Source organism: Ornithorhynchus anatinus, chromosome 2 (assembly GCF_004115215.2).
Source record: "Ornithorhynchus anatinus isolate Pmale09 chromosome 2, mOrnAna1.pri.v4, whole genome shotgun sequence".
In the NCBI taxonomy this organism is placed as follows: Eukaryota; Metazoa; Chordata; class Mammalia; order Monotremata; family Ornithorhynchidae; genus Ornithorhynchus; species Ornithorhynchus anatinus.
In genome coordinates, this window is record NC_041729.1 from 19,018,355 (window position 1) to 19,034,595 (window position 16,241).

The 16,241-nt window shown below is 43.4% G+C and overlaps 1 protein-coding gene across 1 annotated transcript; it reads right to left on the reverse strand.

Moving 5' to 3' along the window:
- Positions 1 to 4,483: 4,483 nt before the first annotated feature.
- ARPC3 (actin related protein 2/3 complex subunit 3) lies at positions 4,484 to 15,405 on the reverse strand. Its single transcript, XM_007655599.4, has 7 exons — positions 15,270 to 15,405; positions 12,566 to 12,665; positions 6,833 to 6,909; positions 6,509 to 6,577; positions 5,824 to 5,950; positions 5,386 to 5,480; positions 4,484 to 4,774 (listed from the first exon to the last, which is right to left on the reverse strand). The coding sequence occupies exons 1-7, from the start codon at positions 15,273 to 15,275 to the stop codon at positions 4,712 to 4,714; spliced, it is 537 nt and encodes a 178-aa protein (XP_007653789.3). The 5' UTR covers positions 15,276 to 15,405; the 3' UTR covers positions 4,484 to 4,711.
- Positions 15,406 to 16,241: the final 836 nt, after the last annotated feature.

Consider the following 16,241-nt stretch of genomic DNA (forward strand, 5'->3'; position numbering starts at 1 on the left):
CTATTTATTGAGTCATTCATTCATTCAATAGTATTTATTGAGCGCTTACTATGTGCAGAGCACTGTACTAAGCGCTTGGAATGTACAATTCGGCAACATATCGAGACAATCCCTGCCCATTGACGAGCTTACAGTCTAATCGGGGGAGACAGATTGCTGCTCTGGTTCTTACTTAATTTGTTTGCATACATTAAATTAGCATCAGGTTTTCACTGAGATTGCATACTAATGGAGATTGTTCACCATCTCCACATAAAATCTATGCTGTCAATCTTCTCCATAAGAATGGAATATATTTTAATTTTTCGAGACCGATTTTTTAGGTTCTGGGGAGCAGTTTTTGGCTCCCCCTGCTGCCACTTCAGGGGCAAGAAACTACAGCCATGAATGTACAAAAGCTAGAATGAAAAATGACTCGCAAAATGCAATTTGTTTGCTGCCATATTTTCAGGCTATAACTAACATATAAGGAGAAAAAAATTAAGTAAAAGGATAAATTAAAAAGGGAACTATGAGAGTCAGATCCAACTGCAAAAGCCATGGGTTCTTAAAAAATAATTGCCTCACACCATTTCAAAATAAATTTTTCAATCTTGGAATAAAAAACTACCGTTCTCTTTAAAAGATTATATTGATTACTCTAATAAAAGAAACGATAACCAAAGAATAAAGAATTCATTCTATTTTTACAGCATTTATTTCTAATACAAAATATAAGATCAAAACACAGAAACAACATGGCCTAGTGGAAAGAGCACAGGCCAGGGAGCCAGAGCTGGGTTCTAATTCAGCTCTGCAACTTGTCTGCTGCGTGACCTTAGGCAAGTCACTGAACATTTTTGTGCTTCAGTTACCTCATCTGTAAAATGGGGATTAAGACTGTGACACCCATGTAGGACATGGACTGTGTCTAGTCTGATGATCTCATATCTACTCCAGCTCTTTCATTCATTCATTCATTCATTCATTCATTCATTCATTCATTCATGCAATCGTATTTATTGAGTGATTACTGTATGCAGAGGACTGTACTAAGTGCTTGGAATGTACAATTCGGCAACAGATAGAGACAATCCCTGCCCAACAACAGGCTCACAGTCTAAATGGGGTAGACAGACAGCAAAACAAGTAGTCTGGCATCAATATCATCAGGATAAATAGAATCATATATACCACATCATTAACAAAATAGAGTAATAAATAATATATACAAATATGCACAAGTTCTGTGGGGAGGGGAAGGGGGGAATGGGAAGGGGAGGAGAAGCAGCGGGAAATGGAGGGCTGTCTGGGAAGGCTTCCTGGAGGAGGTGAGCTCTCAATAAGGCTTTGAAGAGGGGAAGAGAGTTAGTTTGGCGGATGTGAGGAGGGAGGGCATTCCAGGTCAGTGGTAGGACATGGGCCGGGGTCGATGGCGGGACAGGTGCAAACAAGAGACCATGAGGAGATTAGAGGTAGAGTGGATTGTATGGAGTGGGCTGGAGAAGGAGAGAAGGGAGGTGAGGTAGGAGGGAGGGGGCCAGGTGATGGAGAGCTCTGAAGCAAGAGTGAGCTCTTAGTATAGTACCTGGCACATAGTAAGTGCTCAACAAATACCATTTAAAAAAATCTGAGATTCAAGAATGCCATTTTCCAAATAAAAACAAATATTTTCCAAGTTCAAACTGGTCATACTTGGGTTCCAAATGGCTTTTCACACCCATATTACTGTAAATTTAAGGGGAAAACAATTCATGAGAGAAAGAGAAAGGATGTTTACAAACTTCCAGTGAATATTATTAGGGACAAAGAGGTGGCAAACCAAAGAAATTGCTCCACTAAATGGGCATCACACGAATGTTTAATAGTTAAAAGTTCCGGGTTCTTCCTTTCTGTTCAACTAATAGGAAGTACTTTCCCATCTTCCCACTTTCCCAGAGGCTATGAGTTAATTTTCTTCTTGTGAATTGGTCCCATTTTCACCTCTTTTCACATCCACCCCTCTGCCTTGGAATTCCCTCCTCCTTTATATCCAACAGACCAGAGCTCTCCCCATCTTCAAAACCTTCTGAAATCACATCTTCTCTAGGAGGACTTCCTTTCCTGATTAATTTCCAATCTTTTCACTTTATATCCCCCTACTCACATCATTCAAGCCATTATGCTTGTATCATCTATATTCTATGGAGAAGCAGCGTGGCTCAGTGGAAAGAGCACGGGCTTTGGAGTCAGGGCTCATGAGTTCGAATCCCAGCTCTGCCACTTGTTGGCTGTGTGACTGTGGGCAAGTCACTTAACTTCTCTGTGCCTCAGTTCCCTCATCTGTAAAATGGGGATTAAGACTGTGAGCCCCACGTGGGACAACCTGATTCCCCTATGTCTACCCCAGCGCTTAGAACAGTGCTCGGCACATAGTAAGCGCTTAACAAATACCAACATTATTATTATTACACCCTCCTATCTGTAATTTACTTTAGTTTCTGTCTCCCCACCCCCAACACTAGAGGAAAGAGATAAGGTCTAATTCTAGTGTACTCGCCTAAGTCCTTATTACAGTGCTCAAAAGATATTACTGATCTATTGATTTCATTGTGACTGCTATTACATGGCCCCTTTCCCTGTCCCTGCACAACTTTCTCTGTGGCTGCCTGTATTTTCTGGAAGTAGTTAGGGCTTTTGTGCTATGTTCTAGGGAGCTTTTCCTGCACCCCTAAATGAAAGTAGAAGACTGTAAGCTGCAAGTGGTTCTGGCCAGAGCAGATGAAAGTAATGGTTTGCATGCACATTAAGAGACAACTCAGTTTTGTAGTAGTGAGAAGATTGGCCCTAAACCTCAGAACCTCAAAATGGCAAATAACTTGCTGTTTAAAGAGTTCTCATTCAATAAAAAAATACATGAGACAATTAGGTAAATTATTAACTCTCTCCAGAATAAACTGGTTTATAATAATTGTATTTGTTAGATGTTTACTATGTGCCAGAAGGGTAGGTACAATACTGTATCAGATGCATTCTCAATCTTACACAGGCTAATGTCTTAAGGCAGTGTAGAGAAATGGCCCCATATTCAAGATGGGAAAATTGAGGCACAGAGAAGTTAAATGATTTGTCTTAGGTTACCCAGCAGGCAAGTGGTAGAGCCAGGGTTATTAGAATGCAGGTAATAATAATAGTATTTTTTTGGTGCTTATAATGGGTCAAGTATGGTGGATACAAGATAGTCGAGATCGTCCCTGTCCCTCAGACTCATAGTCTAAGATGTAATAATTATAAAAATAATAATAATAAATGGGTATTTAAGTGTTATGTGCCAAACACTGTTTCTTGGTTCTGGGGTAGATACCAAAGAATGAGGTCAAAGTCTCTGTTCCCCATGAAGTTCTAAGGGAACCCTTATAGATGAGGAAATAGGGACAGAGAAGTATAGTAAAATTCCCAAGATCACATAGCAGGAGAGTGGTGGAGTCGGGATTGAAATCCACATTACCTGACTTGCAGGCCAATGATCTTTCTACTAGGCCTTGAAATGGGCATCAGCTCTCTCAGGACATCAGTAAACAATTGCTATTTTGCACTAAAATATACAATATTGGCCTGAAAGATTAAGGAACCTCCCAAAATGCTACCTTAAAACCCAGTACAGTCTGTTCTAATAATAGTAATTAATAATAATTATGGTATTTGTTAAGCTCTTACCATGTGCCAGGCACTATACTAAGTGTTGGGGTGGATACAAGCAAATCAGTTTGGACATAGTCCCCATCCCACACAGGGTTCACAGTCTTCATCCACATTTTACAGGTGAGGTAACTGAGGCACAGAGAATTGAGGTGGCTTGCCCAAGGCCACGCAACAGACAAGCGGCAGGGCTGGGATTAGAACCCATTACTTTCTAACTCCCAAGCCTGTGTTCTGTCCACTACCCGATGCTGCTCCTTTCCTATAGCATTAGGAGTGCATTTAGGAAAAGTCACACTATAGCATTCAGCCACTCTGAAACCATGCACATGTGCATGGTTGTCTGCTGTGTGCCCTTGGGCAAGTCACTTCACTTCTCTGTGCCTCAGTTATATCATCTGTAAAATAGGGACTAGGACTGTGAGCCCCTTGGGGGTCAGGAACTGTGTCCAACCCGATTTGCTTGGATTCACCCCAACACTTAGTACAGTGCCTGGCACATAGTAAGCGCTTAACAAATACCATAATTATTATTATTACACACACCCTCGTAAACACACACACACACAATCATTTTTTCCCATACCAGAGTGTGCTGGAAGCAAATAGGTATCATGTGTTGGATGAACAATCTCCTGATTCCCTAGAGGTATTCTAGGCAAAATGCACATTGAAAATATTCACATTGGAAGAACTGAGTATTTGAATTTTGGCAGCCTAGCACTAGAACAGGTCCTCCAGCATTTTAAAAGCCTCTAACATCCCAGTCCAAAAAGGGAAGTTAATATTGGCATGTCTTGCCTTAGAAAGAATAATGAAACAATTGTGACATGGAGCAGAGATTTCTTTTTATTGTCATCATCATCATCATTAAGCACCAGCTTCACAATGCAAAATTTTTCAAAGGACCCTTTTACCACATATTCTTCTTTAAGAATTTTCTTATTTCTTTAATACAATTTTTTTACAAAACAAAGGCAAAGAGCTGTGTACATCTTGCTGCAATACTCTTAACGCTGTGGTTGCTGCTTCTCCTTGGTATTGTTCACATCTTTCATTGCCCAGGGCCTGAAAGGCTCTTGTTCATGAATTGCCTCTTCACAAAACAAGTCCACCACTAAAGAAGGAAAAAAAAATGATGGAGTTATACTGTTTCACTATTCAGCTTCAACACTGGGTAATTTGTCTGAAGCTGGTACTTCAAATACTGCCTAATTTTTTTATGATATTTGTTAAGTATTTCTATGTGTTGGGCACTGTACTAAACACTGGAGTAGACACAAACTAATCAAGTTGTACACAGTCCCTGACCAGAGTGGGGCTCACAGTCTTAATCCCCATTTTACAGATGAGGCAAGTGAGGCCCAGAGAAGTCAAGTGTCTTGCCCCAAGTCAGACAGCAGACAAATGGCAGAGCCGGGATCAGAAACCAGGTCCTCTGATTCCCAGGCCCATGCTCTATCAACTACACCACACTGCTTCTGTAAATAAATGTCTTCTCAAAAACAAATGCCCCAACTTGAGCTAAAATAAATCCCGAATGTCCGATATATTTCTATGAACCAGCTGTAGAACTTTATGGTCCAGTCCACAAGTGATCAAAATGGGTCACTACCACACTACTTTATGGAACCACTCTTTTTCCTGTGGTAGAATATTTTATCGTGTTTAACAGTTGGTCCTCAACGAAACAATAAATTCCCCACTCACGAAGGGAAATAATCTTACCTTACTAGGCTTGTCACTCTGAGGATCAAAAACTCTCTCACAGAGCCTCAGTCCAGTCTCTTGCCTCAGTTGCTGTAAGTAGGCCCTCATCACTTCTAAAACAAGCAGCATACAACACATTTAGCAGATCATAGCGTGAAAACAAAGTCAAATGGACAGGTAGCAGTTTTAGATAGTCTGCCTTTTCCTAGGCTAGCACACTTCCATGCACTCATAGAAATAAAGCAGCACAACCTAGCAACAAAAAAGATTTACTGGGAAGAGAGCCCTGAGTCTGTACTTAGCAAACATTTTACCTAAGTAGAATTTTGTAGCATTTGAAAAATTCCAGTGCTTTTGTTTGGCAAACTACTTCTGAATTTTTCTGAGAAAGTGAATGTTTTTATCAAAAACCCAAGGAATACTTGTTAAAAAAGAGGGTAGATGCCTTGTCCTTACCATCTTCCTGTTTGTTTGCAGGTTTGGCATAAATTGCATTAAGTGGAAATCCAGGTTCACCAGGAATGGGGAAGTTGGTGATTCCCAGTGTGTACATTTCTTTCTCTCCTTGGCTTTTGGAATTGCACTGGAAAAAAAAAAAAAAGATTTTATTTTGGGGGAGCTTCTGTGGGGAAATACAATAAGCAGAAATGCAATTCACTGACTAATTAACTATGAATTTAATAAGAGTTCTAGCTTAAAATATTCATAACAAAAACTCAGGCTCCTGTTGCTGGATGACAGGATTCTGAAGACCTATTACTGAACCAACCATTCCCTCTTATTCTTCCTTGTACTCAATCTGTAAAAGTTCAGAAATAAATTACAAAGTTCCTTATGAATCTCTGCTCCTTAAATTGGAAAAGATGATTTCTGTGTTTGGAACAAACCGCATATTAATCAGTCATACTTAATGAGCTCTTACTGTGTGCATAACAATGTGCTAAGGGCTTGGGACATGTTCCTGGCCCATAAGGAGCTTGCATCTAAAGGGGGAGGCAGACATTAATGCAAATAAATAATTGACAGATATGTACATAAGTGCTGTGATGCTGCATGAGGATGAGACACTATTACAGTGTGTTAATAACCATTCCACTAAAGCACAATTTTTTCTAGTTTAGGATCAACCACATCTGGTTACCTTTTGCAGTTTTTTTAAGCATTCAGAAATGTAGAGTGTAACATATATCAAGGTCCTGTCAGCTTCATTCTAAAAAGAGAAAAGAAACCTTAGTAATTTGTAGTTTAGCGATTACAAAAGCCCTGGCCATCATCGTAAAATACAAACAAAACTTTCAAAAGCTTTTCCTTCCTGAGTAATTGAACAAAAGTATCTAGACCACATTCTATTTTATTTAGAGATCAGTATTGTTCCTTGCGCACAGAGAGGGAATGAGACGAAGGAATTACGAGTGTAATTCTCTGTGTCTGAAACATTAAAGGCATTGCAATTTGTTTTGCTTACCTTAATCTCATAGTTTTTGAAGAAGACATTGGCCTTGAAGTAATAGATGGCCTCATCCACAATATCTGTGTCTTTTGCTAAACAAAAGCAGGGGGAAATGGAAGATTATCCAGCTGTAAAATATGACATTTCTTTTGGCAGGAAAAAACCTACCTAACCCTACCTCTCGCGGTCCCGGGAGAGATGAAAATACACCTAGGCAGTTGAAACATTTGGAAACAAATTCTAGAAATGCACATATTTCGAAAATAAAAGTGTGTTTTAAAAAAGAAAGGTTCTCAAATCAATCACTTAGAGCTTACTGCAGGCACAGCACTATCCTAGGCACTTGGGAAAGTTCAACAAAGTTGGTATATGTGATCTTTGCCCACAGAGAGCTTGTCTATAGGGGGAAAGGGACATTAAAATAAATTATAGAATGGGGGAACAGAGTATAAGAATATGTACAAAAAGTGATGTGGGACTGGAGTATCAAAATGCTTAAAGGGATACACGGGCAAATGACTTGTCTAGACAGAGGGAAGGGCAGATGGGGAAAGGAGAGCTTAGTCATGAAGGATATTTAGGAGAGTGCTAAGATTCCGAAATGCAACTCTATAAACAAATAGAATTTATATAATTAATGTGTGTCATTTTAAGTGGCTAGCAGACTGATAAAAGCCAGAAATACTCCTGTAACAAACACATTTTTGAATGTGTCTCCTGTGGGAATTGTGTTCTTACACTTTTTCATTTTCCAAAGGTCTGAGGCCCTGGAGTGTGACAGCCACCAGATGGTTTTAGAAATTAAAAGACAGCCATTTGTTTTTAGATTATTTTTTTAATCCAGGATAGATATGCTTCTCAGAGAACAGTACAACAGTACAATAAAATCCTCTTGAGGCCTGAGGGCCCTGGATACCTGAAATTTACTATGGCTTCAATTACATTCTAATTTCAGACTCGCCTCTGAGTGACCTGACCAAGAACATATCATGACTGTCTCATTTTCCCTTTGGAAAAACTGGGAATTTCTACTATCCATCACAAATGCTGTGCACAGCACTCTGTGCACTCTGAGCATTAAAATAAATTACAGGTAGCAGGAAACAGAGAGTTTAAAAATATGTAGGAGAGGGCAGGTGCTCACCTGCCTCAGGACTTGGAAATGCTGAAGGGTGAGAGGGGAGGAAATAGGGTTTTAAAAGCAATTTAAAAATACTGGCTCTGATGCTATCAGGGAGAAGGGAATAAACGTCTCCTTTTTCCAGGAATATTAACTCTTTTAAGCCACTAGAGATCACTTGGTAATCAATAATCTGCTATATAGAGAAGTCAGCAAAGTTAAAACATCTTTTTCACCTACTCACCTTGCAGAGGCCAATTCAGATCCAGCCCACTCCTTAATGGATCAAAATAGAAATAGGGGCCTGTCATCTGTTCCAGTTCAGTCTTACATAGAACTGGTTAGTCTGTTGACCAACTCTCCCCTAGCCTGGGTTTAGGATGGCATAGGGCAGGAGCCTTTTTACAAACTGAACCTCTGTGTTTTCAGAATTTCACCAGTTCTACATCTTCTTTCACACACCCCCCCCCGCACACCCCCACAACCCGATCACTCTCCCTGAACAGAGCAGAAGTCACTTCTCTTTCAGAACAGAGAGAAGTAACAGCTGAGGCAGGTGACGAGAAAAATCTGCTCTAACAGCTTCAGAGAAGAGAAGGCACTCTCTCCTAATCCACCCCTGCCGCTCCTTGCCAGTCCCCTGGAGTTTCCATGGTCTGTCTCCAGTGACTTCCAGCTGGCTTACCCCATTATAGTACTTTAAAGTATCCCCAGGATCTCTTTGAAAAATCTACCTAGAGGACCTGGGGTAGGGCCAGGGCAGGACTGATGCCAAAATCTGTGGGGGTGAAGAAGTTTGAGAAGCAAAATGACTTTACTTCTGCTCCCCTCACTTGGCTTCTTGCTTGTTTCAAGCAAGAAAGGAACCGTTCAGAGCCAGTTAGAAGAGTGGTGGACAAATGTAAAGAAATCTTCATGAGCTGCCCATCAAGATTTTTCTGGTATCTCAATAGAAGCAGCATGGCCTATGAGTCAGAAAGACCTGGGTACTAACCCCAGCTCTGCCACTTGCTGGGCAAGTCACTTCACTTCTCTGTGCCTTAGCTACCTCGTCTGTAAAATAGGGATTAAGACTTTGAGCTCCATGTGGGACAAGGGCTGTGTCCAACCCAATCATCTTGTATCTAAGTGCTTTACAAGTACCATTATTATTATTAGGTCAGTCTGACTCTGGGCAGGTGTCAATTAAGATGTCAATTCCATGTCATCCCAGCTTTTTAAATTACCACTTGAAAGAAACAAAGTGACATATAATCATTTGAAAGTTCCTCTCTCACAGTATGAGAATTTCTCAGTTATTACTAGAGATTCTAGGGTGCTTTTTTGTTCTGAAAATCTTTTGGTTGTGTTCTTTTTATGATCTGCCCTACCAACTGTTGACCTTTCCATCGTCTCAGAAAAATGGAGCTCACACCTATTAAGTAGTTGGGAAATCTGAAAAGTATTAAATTCACAAAGCAGAAACTAGTTTTGAAATTAAAACAGATTACACCTACTTTCTCAGCAATAAAGGGTACTTGATTCAGAACTAGAGAACTCTATAGCATTCTGCCCTATCTGATCCATGGAGGAACCATGGCTGATATATACCAAAATGCATCAGAGGAATCAAAACAGTCTCTTTCAGAGCACTTTCTCCCAAGACCCAATTAAAAAAACGATCCTCAAAGTAAAGAGAAATAGTTTAAAGAAAGAAAATATCCAGTAAGTAGGATGAAAAATGTAATATTTAAGGACAAAGAAAAGCTAATATTGGACCCAAAGTCTTGAGCCACTGGTGAACTACTGCTGACAGCGATATATCTGCTGAAAAAAGGAAGTGGTTTGGAGGGGGAGGGTAGTGAAATTAAGAAAGCGGCAGAACACAGTATTCCAAATCATCAACTGTGGAAAAAGTACTGCCACAGGCAGTGATGACATGAATTCTCCCTAGATCTGAACTTCTGCTTTCCTTACATTTCCCATAAAAATAAGAATGGAGTAACGATTAGAACAATCTGTAAAGGCAACTATTTCCAAACTGGTTCCTTCCCACAGTGTTGAGAAGTAGTGGTGGTAATGACATTTATGAAATGCTTACCATGGTGCCTCATTGTACTAAATTCTGGGAATAAATACAAACCCAGGCCCACCGCAGACTCACAATCTGGGAAGATGGTCGGGGAGGGCAGACACACAAGAAAAAAGATAAGATAATGTCAACAAGAAACAACAACGAAGAAAATAGGAGTGAAGTGCTGGTAGGCAATAATCCTCAGGCTCCCCTTAATCCCTCATTTATAACACTGTTCTATGATAAAACTGGCTGCCATTTACGATGCTGCATTGGATGATGCAGTGTGGGTGTGTGTATGGGTTTATACATATATCAAACATATACTGAGATAATAGATACATATACAGAGAGAGGAGGGGAGCGAAAGAGGAAATCTGCTTTGCCTGGGGACAGCAAGAAATAGCAAAAGGAGAACACTTGCTCAGCCACACACATATCCTTCTTCAAAAAGATCTGTACACCCTCATTGTGGATTTCCACATGCTTTTATCCAGAAAAGCCAGTGGCCTCTACTTTCAGACAGTTTGCTTCAAAATACGCACACTGTGACCTGGGGCTGACCCAGATCAATCCATCAATCAGTGCTATTTACTGAACAGTTGTTATGTGCATAACACTCTACTAGGGAAAATACAATATAACAGAGTTGGTAGACATGTTCCTTGCCCACAAGCTTACAATCTAGAGTGGGGAGACAGGCATAAGTATTGTGGGTCTGAGGAGTCAGGTCCGGGGTGGAGGGGGTGAATATCAAGTGCTTAAAGCCTACAGATCCAAATACTCAGGTGATGGAGAAGGAGTAGGAGAAACGAGGGCTTAGTCAGGGAAGGCCTCTTGGAGCAGATGTGATTTGAATAAGGCTTTGAAGATGGGGAGAGTAATTTTCTGTTGATCTAAAAGGAGGAGAAAGTCCCAGGACAGAGGCAAGATGAGGCTGAGGGGTCAGCAGTAAGATTAAACGAGACCAAGATATAGTGAGTACACTGGCGTTAGAGGAGTAAAGTGCACATGCTGGGTTGTAGTAGGAAATCAACGAGGTGAGAGAGGAAGGATGAGGTAATTTAGAGCTTTAAAACCAATGGTAAGGAGCTTCTGTTTGATGCAGAGGTGAAGGGGAGATCAAATAATAATGTAATGTTGGTATTTGTTAAGCGCTTACTATGTGCAGAGCACTGTTCTAAGCGCTGGGGTAGACATAGGGGAATCAGGTTGTCCCACATGGGGCTCACAGTCTTAATCCCCGTTTTACAGATGAGGTAACTGAGGCCCAGAGAAGTTAAGTGACTTGCCCACAGTCACACAGCTGACAAGTGGCAGAGCTGGGATTCGAACTCATGACCTCTGACTCCAAAGCCCGTGCTCTTTCCACTGAGCCACGCTGCTTGTGAGATTACCAAGTAATTTTGGTTAAATAAAGTTTGGGGAAGCAGCGTGATCTAGTAGATACAGCACAGGCCTAGGAATCAGAAGGACCTGGACTCTTCTCCCGACTTTGTCACTTGTCTGCTCTGTGACCTTGAGCAAGTAACTTAACTTCTCTGTGCCTCAGTTTCCTCATCTGTAAAATGGGGATTCAATACTGGCTCCCCCTCCTACTTAGACTGTGAGCTCCATGTGGGACAGGGAGTGTGTCCAGATTGATTAACTTGAATCTATCCCAGTGGTTTAGTACAGAGCCTGGCACATAATGAATCCTTAACAAGTACCACTATTACTGATACAGAAGCATTTATTTCTGAAGGGCCTTTTCAAGAACTAAATGAGTTGACAATTTTTCAAATCAGAAAGTCCCTGAATTCCTTCTCCTCCTTCGCCGCCGAGAAAAGCCCCATGGTAACCATCACCTTCCTTCCCACCCCCAAGGACCTCTGCTCTTGGCATACTCCATGCACAGGACTAGCAATAAAAGCTGCTCCCACATACTCTGGGACCCCTCTTTCCCCACCGAGATTTAGTGTATTTATTTGTGTTATATTTTATGGTTTCATCACTCCTGATATGTCTGTAATAATAATAATAATGTTGGTATTTGTTAAGCGCTTACTATGTGTCGAGCACTGTTCTAAGCGCTGGGGTAGATATAGGGGAATCAGGTTGTCCCACGTGGGGCTCACAGTCTTAATCCCCATTTTACAGATGAGGGAACTGAGGCACAGAGAAGTTAAGTGACTTGCCCACAGTCACACAGCCGACAAGTAGCAGAGCTGGGATTCGAACTCATGAGCCCTGACTCCAAAGCCCATGCTCTTTCCACTGAGCCACGCTGCTTCTAACATCTCCACTCCCTGCCACCCCAAGGGACAGGGACCATGTATTCTCCTCCAGCACTCAATACACTGTGCTACATACAGAAAGCGCTTAATAAATACTATTATTACACCAGTACTATAACCTCAAGCTCCAAGCAAGGTCCTGGCCCCACACACCTCAACCTTCCCCAAAGCCCAAATGTTGGGGGGGCTTTCAGGATATGTAGAATACAACACAAATACTAACGCAGTTATAGGTAGGAGCTACGGTTTCCCAAGATTTGCTTAAATGTTCTTTAAAAAAGAAAAATATGTAAACTTACTTTCTCTAGGGGCTGGTCCTTTAAACTGACTTCTGAGAGGTAACAGAGCCATATTTCCAATCAATTTGGTGTCCGAGTCCATGAGGGCAGAGTGGTAAGCCTGCAATAGCATGCCACATAAAAATGCAATGGAGCAGAATGGTAGACATTTGGGCTTACAAATGCATTTTATCATAGATCAACAGAAAGTTAAGACAGGGAAATGTATATATTATGTTTGCTGAATCGGATCTCCTCTAAGGGTACAATTGACTCTCTCAGATGAAAGGATAGACCATTATCACACAGGGCATCTAATGCTTACTGCTGGCAGTGAGGCACATTTTAGGAGGTAGGGGCCTAGGATAGAGAGAAAAAGATAAAAACAGGAGCAAACTGGGAGGAAGAAAACGGAGTGGATGGGAAAAATGGACGGGGGGAAAGGGAAAAAAGAAGGGTAGAAATTAAGACGAGAAGGGGGATAATCAACTGTACTGAGTGCCTACTGTGGGCAGAGCACTGAACTAAGCGGATGGGAGAGTATAATAAAACAGAGTTGGTAGACACATTCCCTGCCTCCAGTGAGCTCAAAGTCTAGAGGGGATAAGGAAGAGGGGGGTGAATGAAGAGGGAGAAAAAGGAAATTTGGGATGGAGACAGGAAGGAAGGAAGGAGGGGAAGGAAGGGGCCTGTTCAAACTGCCTCATAATAGACAACTGATGCTACTGATGCCTGTCCACTTGTTTTGTTTTGTTGCCTATCTCCCCCTTCTAGACTGCAAGCCCATTGTTGGGCAGGGATTGTCTCTATCTGTTGTCATAATAATGGCAGTATTTGTTAAGCGCTTACTATGCGCAGAGCACTGTTCTAAGCACTGGGGTAGATACAGGGTAATGAGGTTGTCCCACATGAGGCTCACAGTCTTAATCCCCATTTTACTGATGAGGTAACTGAGGCAGAGAGAAATTAAGTGACTTGCCCACAGTCACACGGCTGACAAGTGGCAGAGATGGGATTTGAACCCAGGACTTCTGACTCCCAAGCCCGTGCTCTTTCCACTGAGCCACACCGCTTCTAAGAAGAATAATAATAATGTCGGTTTTGGTTAAGCGCTTACTATGTGCCCAGCACTCTTCTAAGCGCTGGGGTAGACATAGGGGAATCAGGTTGTCCCACTTGAGGCTCACAGTCTTCATCCCCATTTTCCAGAGGAGGGAACTGAGGCCCCGAGAAGTCAAGTGACTAGCCGGAAGTCACACAGCCGACAGGTGGGGGAGTGGGGATTAGAACCCATGACCTCTGATGCCTAAACCTGGGCTCTTTCCACTGAGCCATGCTGCTTTCCAGGCGCTCAGCAAAGTGCTCTGCACCCAGTAAGTGCTCATTAAATATGACTGAATAATACTAATAATGTTGGTATTTGTTAAGCACTTCCTATGTGCAGAGCACTGTTCTAAGCGCTGGGGTAGATACAGGGTAATCAGATTGTCCCACGTGAGGCTCACAGTCTTCATCGTCATTTTACATATGAGGCAACTGAGGCACAGAGAAGTTAAGTGACTTGCCCACAGTCACACAGCGGACAGGTGGCAGAGCCGGAATTCGAACCCATGACCTCTGAATCCCGAGCCAGGGCTCCTTCCACTGAGCCACGCTGGGGTGGGGAGGGGGGAGGGGAGGAAGGAGGAGCCTGTTCAAAGGGCCTCACGATAGACAACTGAGGTGTCACTTCCTCCTGGAAGACTTGGCTTCTCGTCTGAACGACAAGGTGGGTGGAGTCGACAGAAAAAGGGGAAGTGGGCAACCCCAGTCGAAACGATATGGGATGCGGGAGGGAGCGAAGGGGAAACTTAGGGGGGCATAATTGGGCTGGGAAATTCAGTTCCAAGTCCACCATCGCCCCTTCGCCGGCTGACAAACTTAGAAAGACCCCGGTCTTGGGAGTCGGAGGTCGTGGGTTTTAATCCCGGCTCTGCCACTTGTCAGTTGTGTGACTGTTGGCAGGTCATTTCACTTCTCTGGGCCTCAGTGACCTAATCTGTAAAATGGGGATGAAGACTGGGAGCCTCACGAGAGACAACCTGACCCCGTTTCTCCCCCAGCGATTAGAATAGTGTTCTGCACATAGTAAGCGCTTAACAAATACCAACATTATTATTACTATCTGGGCCTCAGTTCCCTCATCTGGAAAATGGGGATGAAGACTGTGAGCCTCACGAGGGACAACATGATGACCCTGTATCTACCCCAGTGCTTAGAACAGAGCTCTGCACATAGTAAGAGCTTAACAAATACCAACATTATTATTATTCTTCTCCAGGCCTCAGTTCCCTCAACTGGAAAGAGGGGGTGAAGACTGTGAGCCTCACGAGGGACAACCTGATGACCCTGTATCTCCCCCGGCGCTTAGAACATGTTTAGACTTTGAGCCCGTCAATGGGCAGGGATGGTCTCTATCTGTTGCCGAATTGTCCATTCCAAGCGCTTAGTCCAGTGCTCTGCACCTGGTAAGCGCTCAGTAAATACGATTGAATGAACAGTGCTCGGCCCATAGTAAGCTTAAGAAATACCAATATTAATTGATGAATGACCGCCCGGGCCCAAGCCGCCTGCCGTCCCCTTCTCCTTCCCCCAGCCGCTTCCCTTCTTTCGCCTTCCCCTCGGCCGCCCCCGGCCATCGCCCATCTCTTCAGGTGTGGTCCCCGTGCCCCCCATGGCCCCTCACCGGCATCTTGCTGTCGTTTGGTTTGGTACAAGGCGCCTTCCCAGCCAGGCCCGGCCGCTTCCGCTCTCTCCGCTGGGGCGGGGTCAGACCGGAAGCGAGGAAGCGGGGCCGTCCCTCCGCTAGGGGGAGGTAGAGCGCCGGCTAGCCGGCGGGCGGCTTCTTCCGCACATGCGCAGTGAGCGGGAGGGGGACGGGTGGGGGCAACCGGAGAAGAAGGGGGCCGAGGCCCGCGGCTGAGCGTCCCGGCGCTGCCCGCTCTTGGGCGAGCCGCCCGGCTGGACTCTTCGCCCCTTGCAACGAACAGTCCTTCCTTCAGCCCTCCTGAGAGCTCACCCTCACCGGGAAGCCGCGGGCCTCCGTGGAAAGAGCCCGGGATGGGCAGTCAGAGGTCCTGGGTTCGAATCCCGGCTCTGCCACTTGGCAGCTGACGGCGGGCAGGTCACTTCACTTCTCTGGGCCTCAGTTCCCTCATCTGGAAAATGGGGATGAAGACTGGGAGCCTCACGTGGGACAACCTGATTCTCCTGTGTCTTCCTCAGCGCTTAGAACAGTGCTCTGCACATAGTAAGCGCTTAAATACTAACGTTATTATTATTATCTACCCCAGCGCTTAGAACAGTGCTCTGCACATAATAAGCGCTTAAGAAATACCAACATTCTTATTATCCACCCCAGCGCTTAGAACAGTGCTCGGCCCATAGTAAGCGCTTAACAAATACCAACATTCTTATTATTATTACCTCCTCCAGGAGACCTTCCCAGACTGAGCCATCCCTTTTCTCTCCCCACCACCCTCTGCTCTTCCCTCTTCCCCTCCCCTCAGCACTGTGCTCATTGGTATATATTATTTATTACCCTATTTATTTTCTTAATGAGGTGTACATCCCCTTTGATTCTATTTATCTTGATGATGCTGTTGTTTTGTTTTGCTCTGCTGTCTCTCCCTTCTAAACTGTGAGCCCGTCATTGAGC